The 27,988-nt window shown below is 34.1% G+C and overlaps 1 protein-coding gene across 3 annotated transcripts in view; it reads left to right on the top strand.

Moving 5' to 3' along the window:
* Positions 1–27,988, top strand: part of LOC149796878 (putative phospholipid-transporting ATPase IA) — a 194,715-nt gene that overhangs the window by 124,681 nt on the left and 42,046 nt on the right. For all 3 annotated transcript variants that reach the window (XM_089961529.1, XM_089961527.1, XM_089961528.1), the window contains exons 28-37: positions 4,690–4,767; positions 6,071–6,181; positions 10,405–10,479; positions 11,938–12,060; positions 14,157–14,235; positions 15,271–15,332; positions 20,005–20,061; positions 25,503–25,610; positions 26,247–26,335; positions 26,891–26,992. In XM_089961529.1, the coding sequence (XP_089817655.1) occupies positions 4,690–4,767; positions 6,071–6,181; positions 10,405–10,479; positions 11,938–12,060; positions 14,157–14,235; positions 15,271–15,332; positions 20,005–20,061; positions 25,503–25,610; positions 26,247–26,335; positions 26,891–26,992 (884 nt within the window). The remainder of the gene's footprint in view (positions 1–4,689; positions 4,768–6,070; positions 6,182–10,404; positions 10,480–11,937; positions 12,061–14,156; positions 14,236–15,270; positions 15,333–20,004; positions 20,062–25,502; positions 25,611–26,246; positions 26,336–26,890; positions 26,993–27,988) is intronic.

Below are 27,988 nucleotides of genomic sequence, written 5' to 3'. Positions count from 1 at the left end.
TATTATGGAAGATGTTGTTGATTTTTGACTAACCTGTGTTCAAGTTCGCTATTGTCTGTTTCACATCAGTGTAGTTAAGCAAAATAAGAAAAGTTGTAACAAACTTTTAATAACATTTCATCATGATTTTAATAATCTGACATTAAAATGTGCAAAACACTAATTTAGAGTGATTATTGTGATAACACTCTTCTACCTGTTCTCTCTTAAGAAAGTTAATTTTTCCCAAATATGAAGGTCCTGGTTGGACCCAAATTTATTATGATTAAATCCAATTAAAGCAATGCCAAGTTTAACATGACTTCTGGTAAGATAAGGTAAAATTATTGTTCAGATCTGGTATCATGTGTCACAGATGTCAATGGAATGAGAGAAAAGTTCTGGCAGCAACATTCATTAAATTTTCAATTGAGATATTTAAAAATTAACATTCTGTGGATGCCAAGTAGCCATAATTAAAGTAGTACAATCATCCTTAGTTTGTATTATTTGGGTTTCTTGTTTATTCATTAATAGTGTGGTAACTACAGTACCATTTTTATTTGTGGTAACTTTATATTTAATTTTCATTGTATAATGTCTGTGTTGAAAATTTCTTGACTTGTCACATTCCAAACCCACAGTAGTTGAAGTGAGATTAATGTAAACACCAGCCAAATCCAAATATCTTCCTCAAGTCTTTCTTTTCTGGTTGGGTGGATAGTGGGAGTAAATTTTTCATGATACATAATTTGTTTATGTAGATTTTTCATGATACATAGTTTGTTTATGTAGGTATTCAGCTTTTCATAGAATTTTGATATTGCTGTTATATCAATTAAGTAGGAAAATAGCCTAAAAATACAGAAATTGTCTTAGTTTATACACATACTCAGTTCTGTTCCAACTTGCCATGACCATCGTAGAGCACACTTGATATTGTCCATCCAGCTGTCCATCAAACACACTTTTGTTAGGTTTGTTTTAGTTCATTTCAGGCACTGTGGTTGGGCATCCATGTTCCTCAAGCACATTTCTTCTTTTAATGTGTTACCCAAGCATTATGCCTTAGGAGAACTACTACTAGCTCACAAATCCAGCCCTCCCAGATAATGAAGCTAAACGTTATTTGCCCAACTAGGTAGTACTCATTCAGAGTGATCTCCCCTTGGTGTAGAATTGGCACCAAATCCCTTAATTATCTCAGTTACTGTTACTGCTCCAGTGGCCTAAGTGGTTAGGGCATCTGCCTTGGATGCCAGAGGTCACAGGTTCAAACCTTGTCTGAGTCGTACCAAAGACATAAAAATGGTACTAGCAGCTGCCTTACTTGTGCTCATATTAAGAGGTTAGTGTTAGGACTGATCAGCCTGATGTAAGGATAATGTGACTGGGTGGGAAACAATGCTACATGTCTGCATCAAGGTGCCCCAGTGCTAGATATCGCTATGAACTGCCACACTGCAGACACCGTAGCAATATGACTGGAAAATTGTTAAAGCTGCTACTTCTACGAACATGTGCATAAAGAAAGACACTACACTATATGTATATAGGGTCTGCTCTGATTTGTCGTGCAGATTTAGACCATGAGCAAGACCAGCTGACAACCACTCAAGATGTTTAGTTTCACTTGTTGTCACCACTTGAACACATTTCAGACTTGCATATTATGGACAGAAGTCAGTCTTAGCTTGGGATACAAAAACAGTTGAATGCGTGCAAGGGTCTGGGCAGATGGAGAACAGGAACAAGTATCAGTTCCAGTCTCTTTTATCAGAATTATTGACCAGATATGTAGATCAATATCCTGTACCCCATCCCAGCCTCAAGCACTGGACAGCTTCTTGCCAGTCAAGATGGCCATGTTTCTTCATGACCGGACTTGGCCATATAACTCTGATTGCAATGGGTCATGACCTCAATCGATCATACAGTGTCAGCCAAAGTGAACTTGTCCAGTTCCACGACTGCCAAGCTCATCATGAATAGGTATTTGCTGTGGACGATGTCCAGTTAATACAGGCACTCTTGGATCAGTCTGATGGCATAGTGCTGCTAGGTACTTCCTGTGAGAGACGAATAGTTTATGTAGACACCTCATGGATATATCTTACCAGCATGGTACCTCAACACACTTGTGGCATACAAGGTCCATTTTAGGGCCACAGACTTCAAGAGATGTCTCTTCACTTGCCCATCACCTCTGCCACCCAAGAAGCTATACTTAGCAACACATTAGAAATAACGGGATCTGACTCATCAGTGCTGCAAGTGTAGTGGGTCACCATCATTAACATTCTTCTCCAACTACTTCACAAGTAGTGCAGAAGATGTCTGCTACACTACCTTAATCTATAAATGACGATTCTAGCATTCAAGTTCCCTAGTTGTTATTAATTCCTACTTGGATGAGTGAAACCCCGCTTGGTAGATTTGAACCAAATTTCCAGCCCAATCCCATTGGACTTCTGCCCTCATTTCTCTTCATCACCTGCTGGGTCTACAGTTCTGACATCATGTGAAAATTATTTATGGAAGATACTTCTTTCAATTGTTTCCACATCTGGAATCTTTATAGGTCACCACCACACCTCTGGGTTCAACTCTATATCTATTGCTGAACAGCCAGGGAAAGAGCAAAGCAAACAGCCAAAAGTATCCCTCACACGGAAGATGCAGTGACCTGTTACATGGATCAAACATCATGTAACCCATCCCAATAATGAATTGGATGACCTTCTCCCCACACAGATGACTTACTTCCATTTTGACCAGCCTAGGCCATAGTTAAGGGATCTTAGGGGTAATGACTGCAACATATACATGATAAGTCTCCAGGAGACAATCTGTCATCAAATAAGTTGAACCTGGTCAATACAGGCAATTACAGAAACCAGTCTAACACACATACTGCCTCAAGACACTGGCAAGAGCTTAGTACATCCAATTCCAAATGATGTCTCTGCACAAATTTCTCAACCCTTTGACTCTAATACCCCTTAATCAGTGACTGCTTGAAAGTCACGGTATCAATTCAGATGCTCCAGGAGCATATTCATAGGATGGTAAACTTCATAACAGAGGCACAACATACAATAGCCATAATAGCAGCCATGAACTTGCAACAGGTGAACAAAAACTGCAGTGCTCTCTACCTCCACCTTACAGACCAGTCATGGCCCAAGATATGCTTGCAACCTTCATCATCTATTCTCTTTAATGTTCAGGTTGATGGATTTTGAAGAATGGTCTCTTCATCCCTCAGTTTTCACTCAACAGACATTCGATGGGATCAACCTATGATGGGCGGATTGGTGATTAGGCAGAATGCCAAATATTGCAGCGTTTTTCTTCCCTGTCCTGGACACAAAGGGCCAGAATAATCCATGCTCATTGTATAGATTGGAATGTCTCAACGTATACACTTCTTCAGTGCCTGTGATCTGGAATAGGATATAGGAATCAGCAAACCTAAGTGTCTTCTCATTCTGATCACTACACTTAAATGGGACATATTTGAGCAACCTCATCAATTGCAGCAGAATCACCAGAATTTAGATATTCCCACACCAATAAATTTGCTCCACATATTGGTCAACGAAGTTAAGACAGCACATTCATTGCATATGAGTGAAACTCTAATTAACATTACTTTCAAAGATTGAAGATGATTTATTAACATAGGCATTTTCATCCTGAATAAAGTGGTCAATCTGTCCTGCTTATTGGAATAAACCTGCACCAATGGATTTTCTACCTTCCCCACCCCCATATTGGCTCACGAAGTTAAGACAGTCAGTACCAACAATGTTATGAGTGAAACTGTTCTCTATCTTTATCCATGCCATGGGATGGAGATCTGAGTACACTTCTTCAGTTCTTATCAGGAATCTCTCATACTAAAAGGCTCAAGTTGGTCTGGAGAAACCTTTACCCATGACACGATGGTTACCCATCTGGGTCGTTTGACCGCTTCATACAGATGTGGCTTCATGACTTCCATTGGATTTGTGGGAGGGGAATTTTCCCTTTCAAAGCCGCTCCCCAACAGATGGAGACTTTTCCAGTCGGTTAATCTAGAAGCTGTCTTGCATACCTTAAGGAAGCAGAAATGGTCTCTCCAGGATAAGGCGATGTATCTTCCTCCACCTCTTACCTATTCTCCTATGGTATTATGATTGGGTAGTGTATTTAAAGAAGAAACCAGTTTCTTGTAAAATATGTTCTTCAAAAAACCCAATCATAATATATACCCTACCTGCCTCCACACTTTTACAACCACCACCTTATGCTTCAGTAATAGTGCCTGACTACCACATGGGTCAGCAGACAACTTTTAGCTTCTTTTAGCTGAAAGTGTTTTTTTTTTAGGACTGGATTTGTGAGGTAGTAGTTGCTTTCCTAAAGTATTATGATTGGGTAAGTATTCTTTAAAAAAAATTATTGGAACAAATTGGTTGGTAGTTTTTGTTTGGGCTTTGGCCATTACTGAACTGAAAAGAAGAAGTTTGACCTTTAACTGACATCCATGGTAATTGAATGACCGTGGCACCAGAGTGACAAGAAAATGTATTTTACACTATGCTGTACCAACATTCAAGTAAATAGGAGAAAGTCATGTACAGTTACTGCCTAATGTATAGAAATTAAATTGACACTTTATAAAACAATGCTTCATGATAATCTATTATTTTTTTGCTTTTGCAGGCCTCCCATGTTGGGGTTGGTATCAGTGGTGTAGAAGGTCTCCAGGCAGCATGTGCTTCTGACTATACAATAGCTCAGGTAGGATGACTAGGAGAGGTGCAGTCAGTCATAGGTCTTCTAATCATAGAGCACAAGAGTTTATGAGATAACCTGTTGTCCATTATCCCTCTACTCTCGATCAATCCAATCAATGAAACTTTGCACACATTTATCCCAAGGTCTTGTTCATTGTAAACAAAAATGCTACTCCTCCGAGATCCATTAAGACTTATTATGACACCAGCAGGTTGGTCATCAATCAAAAAGATGCCAATCTGACATCTAATATGGCCACCATGATGTCCGTCTTGAAAATCTTGTTATTGTTACTCTTCTGAATGGATGAATGTATCAACATGGGATTTTTATTAAAGACTTCTTATGTTTGGTCTTAAATGAAAGTGGTATCTATCTTAATCCAATATGTCTGCCAGATTAAAAACTTTATTATGACTAATTATCCTGAATGGATGGTCATGTCAGCAAGTATTTTTCACCAAAGGACTTCTTACACTGTATAGATTACACTTCTTACACTGTATAGATTACACTTCTTACACTGTATAGATTACACTTCTTACACTGTATAGATTACACTTCTTACCCTGTATATAGATTACACTTCTTACACTGTATAGATTACACTTCTTACACTGTATAGATTACACTTCTTACACTGTATAGATTACACTTCTTACCCTGTATATAGATTACACTTCTTACACTGTATAGATTACACTTCTTACACTGTATAGATTACACTTCTTACACTGTATATAGATTACACTTCTTACACTGTATAGATTACACTTCTTACACTGTATAGATTACACTTCTTACACTGTATAGATTACACTTCTTACACTGTATAGATTACACTTCTTACCCTGTATAGATTACACTTCTTACACTGTATAGATTACACTTCTTACACTGTATATAGATTACACTTCTTACACTGTATAGTATAGATTACACTTCTTACACTATAGATTACACTTCTTACACTGTATAGATTACACTTCTTACACTGTATAGATTACACTTCTTACACTGTATAGATTACACTTATTTTGCCCTGTTTTTTTATGTTGAGATGTTCTCATTATTTTAACATTGTTCATTTTGACTTTTCTTTGTCACTTTAAATATCAAATGTCACAGTTGGAAATAGATTTTAGATTAATTACAGAAACTGTATTCCCTACTTTGTTTGTCAGTGAGATGTTTGATAGAAAAACAATGCAGCAGCATGGACAATGTTTGATTCAACAAAAGAAAGCAGCAGTGAGGGTTCCAATATTGTTTAAATAATATAAATGTCCCTTCTCTTCTTTTCCAGTTCCGCTTCCTAAACAAACTCCTTTTGGTGCATGGAGCATGGAGCTATAGTCGACTGTGCAAGGTCATCCTGTACTCGTTTTACAAGAACATCTGCTTATATGTTATAGAGGTTGGCTTACATTAAGAAACAAGAAAAACTGTACCTGCCTATCTGTCTATCTATCTATCTACCTATCTGTCTGTCTGTCTGTCTGTCTACTAGTTACTGATACACTCTTTCAAACACCCCATCATATTATGGTCTGGTGCTTATACACACTTGGGTGTGTGAAGAACCTCTGAGGTACAATGGGGCACCTACTCTTTTCTGAATACCATAAGAGAGATGTTTTACTTGCACGGGGTGCAACTCTACCTGCACAAGAGAAAACCATTTAACATTCCCATGTGATGGATAGCACACTTTATAGCACCATACCTAGCAAAGATGCTAATAAAGGTGTTTGGAACCAAAGCTTATTGTTCCCACTTGGATTCAAACCTTATACCTCTGGTACCAGAGGCCAGTGTACTAGTCACTAGGCCACCACTTCCTGAACACCACCTATAATACAGTCAAGTTTTTTTGATAGATCTGGAATTTTATGTAAGTATTAAAAATCATTTTTTTTCTGCAATTTCGTTAAGAATATTGATAGCAAAAAGTAAATAGAAATTCGTCTGGAAATACATCATTATAAGCCTTTCTCAAAAAATAGAATGTTAGCACATAACACTTTGTCTCATAGACTTGAAGTTTCACCAGTAAATTTTTTATTATAAGCAGTATCGTGTACTTTTGATAGTGTACATTTTGCATATCATTGTAAATATCAAATTTGATGACAAGCATGGATTAATATTTTTAAACAATTGAAGAAGGAACCTTGTCTTCTTTTTTGTTCTTGAAATCAATGACTTTAAGATCTCAACAATGTCTTGTCTTGATTATTAAAAAATTTTGTGCTGTAATTTTCATTCTAATTAACACTAGTACCATTTCAGCTTTGGTTTGCTTTGACAAGTGGATTTTCAGGTCAAATTCTGTTCGAGAGATGGACAATTGGCTTGTACAATGTGGTATGTCTAATGACTCCGCTTGCAGAATGATCTATGTGGAACGAATCAATAATACCCTTAGCCCCTTGGTCATGTGGAACATGTTAGAAAATTATACTGCTCCTTGTGCACATATTTTCCATCATCAGATTAAGTGCTAGACATTAGTGCAAATGCTGGTTAGTTTTTGGTCTTAACTCCATTATATGTATACATTATGGAGTTTTGATACATCTGAAAAAAGGTTTGCCCATTACATTGTGCAACTGTCACTATCGATTGTCCATATTTTGGCTGTTTACAATGCTGATTAAACTTCATAAATTAAAAATAAAAAAATGAAACCAGTAGGCAGATTGTCTGCTTCTTGTCTAAAATACACGATGAAACAAGCAATGGCATTTAAGGAATGGAAGTTTGAAATTTTGGCTTTTATGTTGATTAATTTCAGATATCAATAATAATATAAATTTCAAAAACATCTACCTACCATAGAGATGGAAGTAAATTTAAAATGATAAAAACTAACACATTGAATGTCTGGTCATTACATTGATACTTACAAAATTGTGTTGATCCAGAACTAGTGTTCTTTAGTAATTTCTTTACTACAAAATACAGACATACTGTAAAAGGAACCAAATGAAAATGGCCTTACACTTTAGCTGCTGTTTGGAAAAAGATGCACACTTTAATAAAGGGTGGAGTATGGAATATTGGATAAGTTATGTCTTAGTAATAAAATAATTGTACATTTAGTTGTTTTGTTAAGATTGTATTACATAGGTAATTAGAATCAATTGATTTCTTTGTATTGTTCAATGCTTTAAAATATGTGGCATGAATAAGTGACACTGAAGTTGAAATTTTAAGTAAATTTGTGTACACAATGATAGGTATCAGCACAATGTGTCAGATAACGTGTACATACAGTGGTCCTTAATTATAAAGCACCTGAATATGACATGACCCCTGATATAACACAGTTCCTGATATAACATGGTACTGATATATCATGGTCCCTGACATAACACAGGACTTGGTATATAGTCAGGAATGATGAGGGATTCCATTATACAGGTTAAATTGTATTTTTCCATATAATATACCTCAAGTATAAGGTGACCTCAATATTATCAAGGTTTTCTGTTATGGCTTTTCTAAACAGAGTTATATAGAAGAACCACTGTAAATAGTGTGTGTACATCTGGAACTCAAATAGATAGAACTCAAGGTGTGTCTACTTGGATGTTTAGATGCTGGCTTTGAAAAATGTTGATTCCCAATATACCTTGCTCCACCCTTTCGAAGAATTACAAATTACCATATTTGCTTGTGCATAATTGCACGCTACCATTGACAGCATTCATCATGCTATCACATAAGTTTCTTTTTAAAGACATATCATGTGATGGCATAGTTTAATCCATGTTGCTCACAATTGGGTGCGTGTTAAAATTAGGTAAATATGGTATATATGTGTAGTTACTTTTGCTTTCAGTTTCAAGTATTGTGATATAGATGGGTATATGTCTCTTTCATGACAACAGTTTAAACCAAAAATAAAGCCAGGTGAGTTTTCGGTATGCCCCTGTGTCCACCATGAATCACCCGTTGTCCGTCTCTTAACAGTTGCTTCTTAGCATTCTGGAGGCCATATTTCTGATCCAGTTTTGATTAGAATTGGAATATGGGCTTATAATATCTCGATCTTAGATGAGTTTGACAGTAAGAGATCTACACTTATTAATGAGGTGATCATGGATCTGATCAGCTAAGATTATTTTTGTAGATCACATTTCTGATCTTGATCAAACTTAAAATATATGCATATGTCTGAAAGATCTTTGATGAATGCAATAATGAGTGAGGTACATCCATATTAATGAGGTGAGCTTGCATCTAATTGAATCTGATAATGAGCAAGATCAGTCATATTAATGAGGTCATCATGGACCTGATTGACAGTTTGTTATCACTCTGGAGGGTTTGTTTTTGTTTTGATTTTGATAAAACATGTATGAATTTGATATTGAGCAAAATCTAGAGTGTAAGTATTCTTGCAAATGTGTTTATTCTTGGATCTGATTGGCTGAGCATGTTACCACTCTGGAGGCAACATTTCAGACTCACTTTTGTTCAGACTTGGAATATGTACTTATATCTCCAAGATTTTGGATGAGTTTATTAATAGTGAGATTACATGCATATTAATGAGTTGTCCTTGCATCTGATGAGCTGAGCTTGCCAGCAGTGAGCACTCATGAGATCATATTTCTGCATGTTAATGAGATGATCATCATGCATCTGATTGGATGAGTATTTGACCAATCTAGAGACTGTACTTTTGATGAGGTGGTCTTGCATCTGATTGGATGAGTATTTGACCAAGCTAGAGACTGTACTTTTGATGAGGTGGTCTTGTATCTGATTGGACGACTATTTGACCAATCTAGAGACTGTACTTTTGATGAAGTGGTCTTGCATCTGATTCATCTAGCTTGTTTCCACTCTTGAGATTGAATTTCAAATTTTGCTCCAGCATAGTAAAAGTAAGTCTACGTCATCATGGTGTTCCAATGATTTTATAATAAGTGAGATCTGTAGATGTTGATGAGAGGATTTGCATCCAGTTGACTGAGACAATGATTCTCATTTGGTTTCAATAAAACTTGGTAAATTAGTTCATATCATCAAGATCTCGGACAAGTCCAGTTAAGAGTGAGGTCTTAGCATGTCAGTTATGTTTTTATCTTGAGAGAATCTTTTGGTTAGACTAGAAAAATAGGTAAAATCAACAGAATATAGACGTTTGAAGATAGTTGGCATTGGCTGTGACCTTACAATACTAAATAAGCTAGCTGAGCAATATCAGGCCTGCATGGTCCTCTTGTTAAAAGGAAGTGAGAAAATCCTAAATATGTGTTGACACACAAATCTTTGGCATTTTGTTTTACCCAGTAAGTATGAGTAGTCATGAAGTTTGATATTCCCTACTAATGTCAAATTTACATTTTGCTTTTTTGTGATGTAAAGAAAGTGAAGCTACATTTTCTTGTTTTTCTCACATAAAAGGTTTACACCTTTGTGATTGAGTGCCATTATTATTTCATTTATACATTGTTTTCAATAAATATTATTTTTCTTATACAGTGAAATTGTTTCTAGCAGATGTCCAGCAAGGGAAGCAGTCCTCCAAATTTCAAACTCAAATTCAATTTGTACTTGTTTTTGTTTGTTGTCTAAATGTATTAGCTATCCCAGCATGCACTGTTTCTGTTGTCTCTTTGACAGTTTTGGTTCGCAATACAAAATGGCTTCTCAGGACAAATTTTGTTTGAGAGATGGACAATAGGCTTTTATAATGTGGTATGTATTTTGGTGAGAATTCTGTTATTGGGGAGATGTACAAATCATGTCAAGTCTTTCATTTTAAAACAAATTTCAGTCTCTAAAATTTGTATGACATAATAACATATTCATATACAGTAACAGTGGGGATAAGATTTATTACCAGATACCGTAGATATTACATTGTAGCTACAGCAGAAAACATTACTGGCTTTCTCATGAAATGCTTTATTAGTAAGAATATTTTTTGGCAACGTAAGTGATAAATATTGCATATGAAAATGCTATAAGAAAATTTACCATACCTTATATTATAGCCAATTACTTATTTCGGGTATTGTATAGCTGTCAGTACATATTTAATTTCTGTATCATAACTGTTAAGGTATTTCACCCAGACTTGATACACGTGTCAAGCAAGACTTGCATAAAGGTTTATCCTGATACAGAGACATTTTTGCATTTAGTTGTCTTGTATGCTGCCATGGAAACAAAGTATAGCATAAGTACCAACTAAAAGAGATGGACCATAATGTACTTTTAGTTAAAATCATTACACAAGTGTAGGACTGGGAGGGTATATACTGTGACACTTATTAAATAAAATTTAAAAGAAATTTATATTATTCACCTATATGATATCCTGTAGATGAAAAGTAAATTATGCTACTCCCCCCACCCCTTTAGGGTTTATGTAAACGTAAATAATGCTTCCAACCCATTAGGGTTTATATACATGTATACAATGCTTCCCACTCATTGGGGTTTATGTACATGGTAATAATACTTCCCACCCATTGGGGTTTATGTACAAATAAATAATGATGCCCCCCCCCCATTAGGGTTTATATACATGTAGATAATGCTTCCAACCCATTAGGGTTTTTATACATGTAAATAATACTTCCCACCCATTGGGGTTTATGTACAAATAAATAATGCTACCCCCCCCCACCATTAGGGTTTATATACATGTAAATAATGCTACCCACCATTAGGGTTTATATACATGTAAATAATGCTACCCATATATTAGGGTTTATATACATGTAAATAATACTTCCCACCCATTGGGGTTTATGCATAAATAAATAATGGTACCCCCCCAAGGGTTTATATACATGTAAATAATGCTTCACACCCATTAGGGTTTATGTAGAAATATATAATGTTAGCCACCCATTAGAGTTTATGTACATATCAATAATGCTACCCACCCATTAGGGTTTATCTATGTGTAAATAATGCTACCAATCCATTAGGGTTTATTTGCATGTTATTAATGCTACCCATCCATTAGGGTGTGTTTACAAATAAATAATGTTAGCCACCCATTTGGGTTTATGTACATGTAAATTAAGGTTTATATGCATGTAAATAATGTTTCCCACCCATTTGGGTTTGTGTATACTTCGTATACTCAGCATCGTGTTTCCAATTCTTTAACTCGTACTGAGAACTTATTTTTTTAATCAGATATTCACGGCAGCTCCACCACTTGCAATGGGGTTGTTTGATAGATATTGCAGTGCTGAGAGCCGTCTCAAGTTTCCAGAACTGTACAAATCTTCTCAAAATGCAGAGCAGTTCAATAGCAAGGTAGGAATAAATAAATATATCCAATATATAAATATATATATATATGGAATGCACACCATTATTTTCTGCATTTTATTCACAGTTGCTTACAGATAGTGCAATGTTAGTCTTCAAATCAAAGGGCTTATATATAATAAGTTCTGTAAGAATTGTTTTGGCAGACATATACAAATTTCACATATGTACAAATGTGTGATCATGATCAGCAAGCAGCTAGACAACCTATCAAGAGATCATCTGAGCACAGTTGTATCTGTGAATATAACATGAGCATCCATTGGTATTTGAATACATCATTACCAAGTCATATTGTTCCTTCATTAACATGTTAGCTAAGGTTGCCATGTTATACAGAGGAGTACCATCATGGCTTGTTACTTCCTGTAGCAAATCTTACGACTGTATGGTCATAAACTAAGTAACAGAAAGAAGCAATAGCAGTTTTGTAAAACATAACAAGTTATCTAGTTCTTAAAAGTTATGATATAAAAATGTAAGAGAAACTTGTAGTATTATGAATGAATCCAAAATAATTCCAAAAGTTATATCCCAAGTCATAAAGAATCAAATGTTCTGAATGAATTCCAGTTCCTCAAATATACTGGACTGTCATGAATAATACATATTAATTGCCTATCCTAGGACAGAACACACACACGCACACATGTATGTATGTATAGTATGTACGCTGTATCAATGATATACCACGAGATGTATACATTTTTCATTAAAAGGAAATGAGGTTTGCCAAGTTTCCTTTAATTAAATGATTTATACAACAAGTGGTATATCATTGATACATCATACATACTGTACATACATTTTATTTATATCACATACAAATACATATATTTCTTCTTTGAACAGAGTTAAGATTTACTACAGGCAGCTGTATATGGACCTAGTGAATGAACTCACATACCTGAGTGTGTCTGCTTCAAATTTTTGTTCAATGCCTTTTGTGGCTGCTCACAATCACCTTTGCATATTGATAAGTTGCCTTCTTTTTTTAGTTTCTATTTTTCTTCACATTGATTAAATCAATGTAAGACACACTTATGATTAAAACGTGATAGATGGTTTTAATAATAAATGTAGAGCACTACAAACACTTGGTTAGCTACGCAATTCACATGAATGCTAAGCCATTCACCTTGTGGCTGATGTAAATTAATGTGGAATAGAAACTAAGCGAAATGATGAACCAACAAGAGGTAATTAAAATATTTTGATATATTTACAGTTGATCTAAGTCATTATTCTGTTTTAGTAACAGCACCACCAACCATAAACTCTCTCTCTCTGTGGTAGGTTTGACTTTAAAACTCTCTGTCTCTCTCTCTCTTTCTCTCTCTCTCTCTCTCTCTCTCTCTCTCTCTCTCATCTTTTGGTCGGTTTGACTTAACTCTTACCATCATTTATAAGTACAAAGATATTGTGGGATGACACAAACTAAAACCCCCTGCATTCGTCATTTCATAGATTTTAGCCTGTATCTTGCTATGATGGGCCAGAGAGAGAGGGGCCTTTGGACATTTTCATATTTAATTAATAATAATCGATTTTTAGAACATTATAGTATGTTTAAGAAACAACAACAAAAGCAAAACATTAAATACATCACAGTCTTTGTACTGCATAACCGAGGAATTTACTGTATAATGTTGATGTGATTTGCAACTTTGTATCATTGATAAACACTAGATAAATCCAAAGGAAAGTGCACACGTATCATTACAGTGAACCATATTCTTGTAGATTACTTGGTGTAATTTCTATTTCAAGGTTTAAATCCAGCCCAAATTGCTTTATACCAACACTTAAAATGCCATGTTTTTTTAATGTATATATATATAAATATATATATATATATATATATATATATATATATATATATATATATATATATATATATATATATATATATATATATATATATATATAGAGAGAGAGAATTTTTCATCTTGCTGGCAGGTCTCAGTTCAAGAAGTTGTCTAGTTTATTTACTAATTTTAATTTAATCATGTAAGTATTCTCAAGGAAAAAATTTATGTAAGAATTAACTTTGTAAAATATTGATATTTTTTTTATTTCAGGTATTTTGGATGTGGATATTGAATTCAATATTTCACTCCATTTTACTGTTCTGGATGCCTGTATTATCTTTACAACAAGGTGAGGGAAAAGAATTTGATGAACTTAAATTGCAAAATATAAAGTTAAGTTACTCATGTACAAAACATTTTGTGTGTTACATGAAATTGGTATAAAATTCCTGCACACACGTATTATAAATAAACTTTTATAATCCCCTACCATGTCTGTTGAGGGAGCAATCAGTGTTACCCATGTCAGTCCACTGTTCACCACATCACAACCCATTTGGCCATGCCATGTCACATCCATCATGAATTTCATTTCTTCTCAGTAACCTTTGATAGACTACAATGAAACCAAATTTGGTGATAGGTTTTACATTAGGATAATGCATTTCAGATTAAATTTTTACCAGTTTTCCAAAAACATTTATTGTGTTATGGTCACTGTTTAAGTTAGAATTATTCCCATTAGTTGAATCATATTGTCAGGAACATCCATTAATTGTGGGCAGATATTTTGTTGTTGAAAAAAAAAGAATCAGCACAACTTGTTTATTTGGACTGCACCTCATTTGAATGAGATTTTTGATGAAACTGATTTAATTGTAACAGGATAGTTATGTTTTAGCTGAAGGAAAGAAAAGAAAGAACATTACTTGGGATCTACAAGACAAGTTCAATTTTGGGGAAAAAAATAATGAATTTATTTGAATACTTCCCTATAGAACTGATTAGAATCTTCATATCTTGATGTGCTTATGATATCAATTTGTGTACATGTTGGATTGAATTGTAAACTTCATAGACTCAGATGTGCTGTCACATAATATGCTGATAAATCTGGATCTGTATACATATGATTCATCAGAATCATCTATAGACCTTGTCAATTATACATATGAACCTTGTCAATTATATATATATATATATATATATATATATATATATATATATATATATATATATATATATATATATATATATATATATATATATATATATATGGACCTTTTCAATCATATATGGACAATGTCAAACTGTTTATGCTCAAAGAGTTTATTCAACAAGGATAGTTTGCTCGGTAAGAAAATTTCCTCTTTCATTTTTACAGATACTGCATTCTCTAATGGACAAGTAGGGGACTATTTGTTTTTAGGAAATTTTGTATATACAGTAAGTAAAGCATTTAATACATTTTGAATGTGTTTTTGAGTTAAATTATTATGATTTTCTTCAGTGTTGTTGTTACTAATTCAGAGAGGATCATACATGAATGCTCATTTCAAATACATGTATGAAACAAGTCAGATAATTCCTAATTTTGCAAGGTTTTGCAGTTCAAAAATTTTAATCCAAGAGGTTTCATTCATTTAATTTGAAATGAGCACACACTTAAGATTAATGTTTTACTGCATGATGAAAAATACAGATTTTATTTGAGTAAACTGCAGACAAGTGTAGTGAAATGACTTGGATGCCCTTACACCTTTCTTTTGCATGGCATTATGTTGCCATTTGTGATGCCAAGATATGTTATTACATGTGTTATATGGAAAATTATGATATGGGATATTAACGTAAATGACATAGTAGTATGTGATAAATGCAATTTATTTGAAGTTATTGAAAAAAATCTTCATCGAATATGTTATTGAATCATAATATCTTAGGAGAACTGCTACTACCTCACAAATCCAGCCCTCCCATGTAGAACTTTTAGCTAAAAAGAGCTAAATGTTATCTGACCTCCTCGGTGGTGGTCAGGCAGAGTGATCTCCTCATGATATAGGGATCAATGGCAAAACCCATGAATATCTTAGTTACTACTTCCAGTTGTGCCAAGAAGCATGCTTTCACCCAGAGAGACCTCTCAAAAGCCAGAATCAAGTTGATACAAGTTGGAGGAGTTCTCACTTCATAAGGAAAGTAAACTCCATATATATATTTCCAACTTGTCTTTGTATCTGTCTTGAGAAAGTTATGCCTTTACAATTTTAGCCACACTTTTTTGTCTTTGTACAGTTAATTGTACTTAGGCACTTGTATAGGTAGCTTCTGTCCATGTGTAACCAGATCTTGGTACGGAAATCGCTACCTACTCTGGACACTTCCACTCAAGGCCACCTACAGAATCCACTATGAGCTTTGAAGTGGTATCTTAAAAAGACAGAGCTATTGCATCAAGGGAGATCACACCTATTTTTACCTCTCAAATTGGGACAGGACAATATAACCACACAGACATCCTGGATTAAGTGTGTTATTCACTCAGCCTATCAAGAAATAACTCCAATTCAGATGAATTTTTTATGCATTTTGGTTCACAAGTTTAAAGCAGTTGCCAGAAGCATCGCCTTTGACAGTAACTGTTCCCTAATTGATATTATCTATGCCATGGGATGGAGACCTGAGTCCAAATTCCCCAGTTTTTACCTCACAGAGCTTTCATCCCAAATGGCACCATGGTGCAACAGGTCACCTTTCAAAAGGTCATTTGACAGCTTCATAAGACGTGACTGCCACTGGATTTGTGGGAGGAATATTTTTCCTTGTCGAAGCTGCTCCCTGACAGATGGAGTCTTCTCCAGTTGCATTACCTAGAAGCTGTTCACTTACTCAAGGGGACCGGAGATAGCATCTCTTGGGTAAGGGGATATACCTCCATCTCTTACCTATTCTCCTAAGGTATTATGATTGTATTTAAAGAAGAAACTAATTTTTCTAGTAAAATTATTTCTTCGTAAATACTTAGCCAATCATAATACACATGCAGACTTTCAGCCTCCCCACAGTTACATACATATAGAGGGCATGCCTTATGCTCCAGTTGTAACTTAGATATTCATGGGTTTTTATGCCAATTCTTATATCAAGGGGAAATCAATCTGCCCATCCACCACCCTTTGGGCAGATAACTTTTAACTCTTTTAGCTCTATCTGGGAGGACTGGATTTGTGAGGTAATAGTTCTTCTACGGTATTATAATTGGGTAAGTGTTCACGAAGTAACATATTTTAATAGAAAAATTAGTTTCTATGACAGGAAGGCAAGGATATTTTAGTTTGGACTACTAATACAGTCAAACCTGAGTTAAGCAGACACATTTAGGAAAATGCAAAACTGTTCTCTTAACAAAGGTGACCTCTGAATTTAGGTTCACCTTTCAAACGTGGTTCTTGAACAAATGCCTTGCACAAATTCTGTTATTATTACTATTAATGGTAGTAGTAGTACTAGTAGTTTTATTATTATTAGTAGTAGTAGTATAATTATTTCTGCCAGGACATGCTTTACAAGAACTGTGCAAATAGACATGAGGTCCCACAAAAAATGAGATTTAATGTGATTTAGTGGCCCAAAAAAAATTAACAAGGTGCATTTTGGGTACTTTCAACCTGATACAGATGCACCAACCAATCATTAAATGTCTGAATTGCACAAACTGTTGTTTTTATGAAAATGAACAAAAGCCATCTAACAATCTTATTTGGTTGCACTGGTTACTATGCTCCGACTTTCTGTTTTCTCCCATTCTTCTAGTCCTCTATATGGGAAGTCTTGGGTTCATCCAGAATAATTATATGCTCAGTATATCCCATAATAAGCTTGGCATGCAATAGTCTTGATGACAAAATATGAAATGCATTCAAGTAATATATTGAGATACTTCCACTCCTTTTTTAACATTTTTAGCTTAAAGAAAAAATTGAATTCGCGACACTTCTCATATGCATATGATTCCAGTCACATGATATGTAGTGTCATTTATCATTGGTAAACTTCATGAAGTGCGCTAAGAGATAATTAGGAATGACTGATAACCAATTTTTTTACTGCTGTATAATTGCTGAAATCATGAAATGATAACAGTTACCATAGATAAGATGACTAAAGCTAACAAGCTGGTAAAAGCCTTAAAAACAAAGAGAAAAAGTCATTGTGAAGTGAAACTTCTGCCAAAAATTTTTTATTCTCACAGCGGTAGAAAATAACAAAAACATGATCACACCCGCAAGAAATCACTTTAAAGTGCATCATGTTGGAGGAGCATACAATTTTACATCCCCCTTGATGTTAGAGTTTAGTCTGAAGCACTAAAGAGGAAAATCTTAAAGATGGTTATTTATTTGGTTTTTCATACAAATGTAATGTAGATGTTGTAAATGATATCTCATTTTATTATGTGATTGGCCCATTATGATCACACCAGTAGTCCGCTTTTTTATATGGAGAGTGCCAATTAGCCCCATTTTTGTCAGACCTCGTTGAAACACTGTATTGTTGTTGTTTTAACGAGTCTTACTCCAAAATACGTAATCAGTCAGCAATCAAATTTTCAGGGTAAAATGCTGCAGTATTGTTGTGTTTTTTTAATGAATTTTACTCTAAACATGTATTCAATCAACATTAAAATAATCAAAGTTTATTTTTGTTTTACTTTAGTAATTTGCCTTTTTACCATATAACACCCAGTAAGTGTTCCTTTCCCTACAATCATTCCCACCACCCCACCAACACCTCCTTTGTTTTGGAATAATTTGTTATTTTGGGGGTTCATTTTATCATCTAGATATTAAGGTTGGAAAAAGTTCATTTTTCCCTGTGATGTTTTTTTATGCATGATATTTCTGCATGTAAGTATGGTAAATGTAAACTCAATTGCATGCATGCTGCAACTGGAGCATAATAAATATAATCAAGAAATGTTTAAATATCCATTCACATGACATGTATTTATTAGCAGAAGTAGAGCAAAGTTTTAAAGAGATTATGTTATTTGCATATAATAATAATAATAATAATAATAATGAGGACTTTGTATAGCGCCTAATCTTTAGAAGCTCTAAGCGCTTTACAACTTTAGACAACACCTGTAAGATAAGAAACATAATAATATTATTACAAAAACAAACAACAAACAACATAAAATTAGAAAAACATTATAAAAAAAAATAAAAAACATGCTGAGAATATTTCAGGTAGGAAACATTATTAGGTCTTTAAGTTTGCTCTTGCTGTCAAAATAAGTGAGTTTTGAGAGCCCTCTTGAATGTGATCACTGTGTCTTTGTGTCTAAGTTCAGTGGGCAATTCATTCCATGTTGCTGGGCCCTGGTATGCAAAAGAACGCTGTCCATATGGCTTTGTTTTCATACTTGGAATAATGAGTATACGAGTATATATGCATGTTCAGATCACCTGATTAGAATTTCATACCATTTCATTATATTTCAGTATTTTTTACAAAAATCACTTGAGGTTGATAAATTACGTTTTATATGTACATCTGGCCATTTTAAGGAAAACACTGTTTAAATGCCTAATCAAAAACCGTTTCAGGTTGACAAATGAAATTTTAGTAGGCATGTTTTTCTCAGGTCAGTATGTAGATAACCTGATCCGATGTTTTTGTCAGGTCAGATGCGGATAAATTGATCCTATGTTTTTGTCAAATCAGATGTAAATAACATGATCTGATGTTTTTGTCAGGTCAGATGTAGAGAACCTGATCTGATTTTCATGCAGTTTAAGTAATATTTAAAACTTTTTAAAAAATTGGGATTGTTCTAGACATTTTGTCTGTATGTCTGAAATTGGGAAATACAAGCTTTACAAACATAAAGTTACCTTGACATTTCTTTTACTTTATGAATATTGAATAAATCCAGTTTGATCAAAAATGGTTTGTAAACATGTATATTTTCAAGCTCTTCTCTCTTAAATGTTTCCTAAAATCTTATAAATATACACTTAAGTATTTACCATTATGCTTTTTTATCAGTTAAATGACTATTGGAAAACACCAATCAAAACATAGATGACAAACAGATTCATTCAATTTTCAGTTTGTAGTTGTTACAGTGTGTCTAAAGGCAGGGCTTGAAACAAGCGCTTGGACCTGGGTATGTCATCTATTAAAATATCAGTCTCAGTTTACTTGACTGTCAGTCTGCCTATCAACCTATCTCTTTCTCACGATGTTTGTCTATCTATCTTTCTATCTAATGTAATCTGTCTTCATTTCTACTGATCTGTAAATCTCCATATGTATGTCTGGTCTTGTCTGTCTGAATATGGCAATTTACCCCAACGATTGTTATATGTAAAATGGCATAAAACACCACAACAAGAACAAGAAGTAAAACGAAGGGTATTGCTTATCTGATAGTGGGTAGAGGTGGGGTATATCTGTAACATACAATCCACCCTATATACAAGCGTGGTTTAAATGTGAACTTATAGAAGTAAATAAACTCACCTCTGTTCACAGAAGAATGTGACATAAACCGATGTTCCAACTGACAGAACTTTATCCAACCACATCATATTTACACAGTAAAAATGTGACACAAATCCGACTCAATAGAAATTTGTTTGTCATCTGTATGTACCATTCCAAATCAAGCACTTTAAATGTACGATCACAAATACTTTACAGTAAATATTGGGAATTTCTCCATCCAGTATTCTTCTTTTCACATAAATATCAGAACAATGCAATCTTTAGTAAGTGACATTTTAGGGTAAACGTTGATCGTGTACTCACATCACACACATCGGACATTCTGTGCTGAAAAATGATTTTGTCTTTGTAAAATGTTCTGTTTATTCAGATGGATGCTTGTTCTTTGATTTATAGTTTGTAAAAAAGTATGTTCTACTTTTACTGGTTCAGCTTTGTTTGGGACTATTTCTTCCACACAACAAATGAAAGGTGCAGCATCTGTCAGAATGAACACAAAATTATTCCTTCTTCTTTCTGTCTAAATAATTTCCATTGAAATAAAAACTATATTATAAAAAAATCTCAGATGGGTAATGATTTAATATTAAATTTATGAAATTGGTTGAATAATGTCCAGCTTGTCAAGGCCCACAAAAGCTTGACATCATTCAACTCGTTTCATAAATTCAGTATTAAATCCTTACCCATTTGAGATATCTATATAATTGCTATTTCAGTTATATTTCTTATTTAAACAGAGCTGAAATGGTACCGTAGTCAAAAACAATATGCAGTTTGTTTTTTAAATGATGAAATTAGCAAAACAAAAACAATCTTTACAGTTTTTTTTTTTAATTTGATTTGTAAATCATAACCATTACATATTTTTCTTTAGGAATTGTGTGTACTCCAAAAGTTCTGTGTTGTATAGATCTACTTTTCTTAACGTTCATGTTCAAAATTATCCCTAAAGTTAAGCCAAATTTTCATATTTAGTTTTTGTACCTTCTCGCTAGCATGAAATTCAAATTCTCTCAGTTCATGCTGTTTTTGCTATACTCCATCCCCTCTTCCCCTCTTTTATCCTTTAGCTCACACTAACCAAATGGACCTTTGAGCTTGTAGGTTGGCCTAGCATCCATTATGAAGTGACTGCCTCTCATGCATCAACATTTGCTACTTTCAGCTAATCAAAACTCACTGGAACAATTCAACTTAATTTCATTGGGAGCAACTTTGGCATAAAGTGCTTTCAGATTTCTACAGATGATAGCAGTTTGCTATCAAATGTGCTGCCACTACTAAACATTAAAAAGTTTACAACTTCTCTAAAAGTGCTGATGATCAGAATTTGACCAGATTTGACTGAAAGCATTGTGCATTGAAGGCACTTCAAATTGTACAGATGAAGCCGCTTTGACCAAATTTTATTGAAAGCATTCTGAGATGAAGACTGTTCAAATTTTATACAAGTGCTGGCAATCTGACATTAGAAACAAATGGTCACTGTTACTAAAAATAGGACAATTTTTAAACAACTTCTCAGACTTTGTTGTCCATGATTAGAATAAATTTAAAAGAAAACACTCTGGCATAAAGGCCATTTAAATTTATACAGTTGATGCTGATCTGCAATAGAATATGGCTGCAATTACTAAAAATAGGAATATCTTTAAATGACTAAGTAAAAGCTATTCGACAGCATTTGGTCAAATTTGACAGAGCATCCTGACATAAGGCCTCTCAGATTGATGCTGGTGATGCTGATCTATTTTCCAATATGGCAGTTGTTAGTAAAAATGGAAACTTTTAATCTAAATTCTCCATTACTGCTGATCAAAATTTGATAAATTTGACAAGTTTTGAGAATTAATGCTAATATGCCATTTGATATGGCCACTGTTGCAGAAATGGAAAAGCTTCAAAACCATTGGACAGAATATAATAAAATTTCACAGGCAGCATCCAGGCATAAAAATCTTAATTTTTATCTACTAGGATATATGGCTGCAGGTATTAAAAATACAAAACTTCTAATGACTAATTTTCAAAGGCAGCTTTCTGAAATTTGCATTAACTAAATATGTGCCATCAAAGATGGCTGCTGTTACTGAATGCAGAAGCATGTTTTAGTGCCTTCTCCTAAACCTATTAACTGAATATATTCAAATTTCACAATCTATATCTTGGCATAAAACATTTATCTCAGGTTTGTTGAAATGCTAGATATTTGCCATCAGATGTGACCATCATTACTAAAAATAGAAAACATCTTATGGTGACAAAGAGAAATAAATTTTTAATGCATATGACCTAATTATATAAGAAAAAATGAGCATATGGTGTGACCCTACATCGTTGTATATTATCCATCCATGATATATCAGCATTTGCTATTTTCAGCACCTCATATAACAACTGGACACATTTCAGCAAAACTTGGCCTGGAGCATCCTGGCATGAAGCCTTTCAAGTTTATACAAATGATTTTGATATGCTGCCAAATATGGCACCTTAACTAAAACTTGAAAAATGTTCAGTGACTTCAATCTTCTCAAACACTGTTAATCAAAATCTGACCAAATATCACAAGAAGCATCAGGCTTTTCAAATTTGTACACATTATGCCAATCTGCCATCAAGCATGATAGCCAATACAAAAAGTGGGAAAAATAGACAAATAGTTCTCAAAAAGAGCTAAATAGAATTTGCCTATATTTGCCTATATTTGACGGAATGCACTGTGGCATAAATGGCTTTCAGTTTTGTTTAAGTGATGTTGATCCACCATATATGGCCATCATCATTTTAAAACAAAAACATTTCAACAACTTCTTCACAAGCACTGTTCATCAGAATCTGACCAGTTTGACAGGGCATCCTGGCATGAATGTCTTCCAGATTTATACAAATGATTCCAGTTAGCCTTCAAGTATTGCCATAATTACAAAACCTTCAAGTGACATCTCAAACACAACAGAATCGTACCAAATGTGACAGAAAATATCCTGGCATGAAATGCCTGTAAGTGTGAACAAAATATTGCTTATTTGCCATCAGATGTGGTGATTATTGCTAACAACTTTGACAGACAGCATCTTTGCACAAATTAAAGACCTTTCAGTATTGCACAAATGACTGATATGCTATCAAATATCATTTAAAATACAAAAGAAAAGAGACATCTTAAAATGGTTGTTTTCATAAGATATGCAATCTGCAATAATGGGAAAATTTCTGTTTTCCAACCAGCATTTAAGATTTTGCTTAAAAGTAAGAATCAGTGTTTACTAATTTTACTAATTCTTTAAAGCAAGTGTCTGTGTTTGTTATAAGATTTTCCAGAATTTGAATGTGCCCATCATAAGGTAGAGCATATTTTGTTGTGATTGATATTCATCCATCTGTCTGTTACCAGTTATATTTCTCTGCAATAACTCAAGTTCTTTGCCACCTACAGTTGCCAGACTTTGTGGATGGCCTGCACTTGACATAAGGAAAAAGCCTTTCAATTTTGGGGTCAAAAAGGTCAACAGTTATGGTCATTGGCTGAAAGAAAAATGGTTTCTGCACAAAAATTGCAGTTTTTGTTCATGCAGCTTCACAAAAGATTGTGAATGACTTATATGATGAATAGGAAAGAAGCCTGTTGATTTGGAGGTCAGAAGGTCAAACGTCAAGATCATTGACTGAAAGAAGACAAATGTTTTGCATAATGACTAGTTCTGGACCATATACCTTGACTCAGGTTTGTGGAGGGCATGCACTTTAGGTATTGAAGAGGCCTGTTGGGTTGGGGTGAAAGGTGAAATTCATTGTTGCTCAAAGAAAAATTAGTTTAGCAGGATAACTTTTGTTCTTAAACCAAACATTGTGGACAGTTTGCACTTAAGGTAATCAAGAAATCTGTAGATTCCTGGGTCTGAAAGTAAGACATTATTTTCATGGTCACGTAAGAGAAATATAGTTTCTGTATAGTAAGTTCAATTTTAAAGTGTACATGTTGACCAAAGTTGTTGAGACCCATTTATAATAATCTGTACGGTCACTCATACACTGATTGTGCCTACACAGAGGACTATCGAACACTGGTCATAATTATATATACTGTATTTACCAATATATAATATGCACCTTGTTCAAATAATATAGATTCAAATCTGACTTAATAAAGTGTGCCAGAAAAATAAAGGTCTACACTTCACTTCAAACTGAAAGTTGAGTCAGCACTATCTATAGTTTTTGCTTTATCCTCCCCATTTGTTTGTAAACCCCTACCGATTTCTGTGATAAAAATGCACATTCATTGATTCATAATTTCTAATCTGACTGTGACCAGAGTGGCCCTAACAATGTCATCATCTGCGCGTTCATGCTTAATGGGGTTTTCATACTAACACAGCACCATATTGCGTACACAATGGGTGAGTCTAGTTTCCTTAGACAACAGAGTGACGTAGTCTCATCCTTTTTGGTAACTGCCAGATAATTCCATAAATTACCATAAGGTTGAGAGTTGAAAGTTATATCCCTTTGCACACATGTACACAGAAATTACACTGCTTGTTAAATCTACGTGAAAGGCAAATTTTTTATTTGTCATTCCTTTCCTTTGCTTTATTCATCATTGTAAATATTGGAAGCAGATGACATAGTATTGACCTTCTACGTACGTACATGTGTAGTCATGCATTCACCATTCATTGAAAATGGACTTAACCTGGAACTGGAATGACCATTGTCCAGTGTCATCTGTTACACTGAAATCTTCATTTTAGTATGAAATGCGCAGATCATAACAGTGTTAGGTCTCTCCCCCCAGTCATAATCAGGTTGAAATTATAAATCAGTGAATGAACTAAGTTCTGTGCATATTTTTTTTATATCTCATTTATGCATCTCATTTTTTAAATCGCTAGTGGAGTACAAACAAATGTGGAGGTATATTCAGACCATAGCATAGTATAGTGTGCCAGAAAATCAAGGTCTATGCTATTCCCTTCAAATTGAAATGTGAATCTGCAGCATCATGAGATGGTAGATTATGATAAGCACCATTTGTGGTCAGATACATGTTATCGGAAAACAATTACACTCTTGTTCTTTTTTCTCTTGTAGCTAACACACTTAGCAATATGGGGAAGCATTGTTTGTTGGTTCTTATTCTTGATTGTGTATAGCCATGTGTACCCAACCATCAACATAGCTCCTGAAATGTTGGGAATGGTAAGAATATACCATTGGCATGCATTTCACATTTTCAATTTGATAATTCTTTTTCTATTAACCATTGCACATGGAATCAATTTATTGTAAATCACAATATTTTTTTTACTATTCAATTCCTTGACCCTGGAAAGCTAATAGTTTTGTTGATAATGACATTACTTACAGTGGAAAATACATAAATTTTAAGATGATATAGCATTTTGCCAGTTCATTTAATATATGTTCATTTTTTTTCCACACTTGTTTGTTTGTTATACCCTCAATATATTAGACATTTCATCTGCATTCCTGAAAATTGGTATGTGATATCTAGTGGTTTTCTGTGATTTTTATATATATAAAGAACCTTCATGTATATTGATGTAAAATGTCCATGCATTATTGTTTAATTTTAATTTAACAGACACACTTAAATTACGAATTGCATGGTGCAGGTAAACTTAAATTATTAAAATGATTGATGTTTCATTTATTTACAAGCATCAGTTCACCATAAAAAAGTAAACAGTTCCAAGGCATCATCATTAAATTTTGACTTGTATTTACCTAATATTAGCCAGTTTAGTTTAATTATGTATGATTGTTCATCATTTAGCACACATTTATCTCCCCCTTTTCGCTGTATCATTACAGGCTAGCCATGTGTTGGGTAGCTCTATATTTTGGATGGGCCTGTTCCTCATACCCTTCATGTGTCTGCTTCGAGATCTGGCCTGGAAAGTGTAAGTGACATCTGAAATTCAAGTCCTTGTTTCATTGACCAGTTTGTCTCTATTATAAAACAGACTGTTTGTAATTTAGGGTCAACACAGCAGTTACACCACTTTTAAGACTTAACCAGCTTGTTGAGGCATGCATTTTTGGGTCATTAACTGTTCTCAGGTTTTTTCAGAATTGCATTTGCTATATGTTCCTTTTTTTCACACCTTGCCACAGCAGTACATAGTGTTGAGTGTTGCCTGTTAAAGATAGTTCAGGCTTCTATGGAAAAGTGAAATGTTATCCAATTTTTACATGTATTAAATTTTTGTGTTTTATTCATGTGTCAGGCAGTATGCTATACGTTACTTTTTTCATAGGCAATATGTCTAGAATAGTAATCAAATCTATTTTACAAAACAAAGATGTAATGTCAAGTAACTTTGAGTCACTTTATGTGTATCTATTTACAGTGTGATACACATGTAGTTTAAAATTTTCACTAATTTGACACTGAGCAGGTTTTCTTGTGTCAATGAGTGTCAGTTTCGTTGTATTAGGTATCTGTTTAATTTCAGGTTGCGAAGGACAATGTTCAAAACATTGAGGGAACAGGTGCAGGAGGCTGAAATTGCTCATCAGGATCCCACCACTATTGTTTTAAAATCAACAAAAAAGAGGTGAGTTATTTCCCCTTCATTATTAATTGCTTTATTGTCACACCTGCCTTTGCTGATAGTGAGATTTTTTTAAAAGCCATCATTGTTATTAACAGTATGAAGATTTTGTTTTCTGTCTTTGTTAGTCAAACTAGATAGGACACATCATAAGCACTGCCTGCTAGAGTTATCTCCATTTGTTAACTTTGACATCAATCTGCATGGCTTACGGGCACATTTCTGATTATACAGCTGATAATAAAAATCGTGAAAAGAGTTTAGAAACAAACTGTGTTCTTCTGCCAGATAAAAGGTAAATGTCAACAGAGTTACAATTCTTTCAGAGATGTGTAAAATAATAGATAACGTTTTTGAAAAGATCAAATCCTTATATTACAGGAGAGAAATATTGTTACACGTCCTTTGTTCTTTTTCTTCTCTGACTTGAGGACTGATCCTTTCTTTGATCAGAGCTGTTTTAAAATATGTTGCCATGATGTTCATAGGTAACATTACAATCAGCAGAATAATCCAATCTGTCAGTCTTGAATAAACTTTTGGGTATGCAGTTGAATATGAGCATGGTTTTAACAGATATTAAAAGCTGTAAGAAAACAATGAAAATTTACATCAATGAGTTTTATTTTTTTTATTTTTTTATTATATTTGTACACTCACCTTATTTATGACTGTTAGTCTAAATGTGGTTGCTGCATTTATCATTGCTAATCACTAATGAGCTGTGGATTTACTTTTATTTGATTAGTTTTGGTTTTTATTGGTCCTTTGTTTTTCAACTTTTTTAACACCAATTGTGGTAGATTGATAAAAATCTTCCTCTTCCTCCATTTACTCACTGAACCTGTTGTCTCCATTTTATCTTCATCTTCTTTAGGGCATTGTATTGGGCAGTTTTAATAAAGTAATTCCTTCCAATTATATTTCCATGGAAGTTGCTTTAGCATTTGATTCTGATGTCGGTAAATTTAATCTGCACACACTGGTATTAAATTTGTT

This window comes from Sinohyriopsis cumingii, chromosome 6, assembly GCF_028554795.1.
Source record: "Sinohyriopsis cumingii isolate HCF-2022 chromosome 6, ASM2855479v2, whole genome shotgun sequence".
Classification (NCBI taxonomy): Eukaryota; Metazoa; Mollusca; class Bivalvia; order Unionida; family Unionidae; genus Sinohyriopsis; species Sinohyriopsis cumingii.
This window is presented reverse-complemented; position numbering and strand designations above follow the sequence as displayed.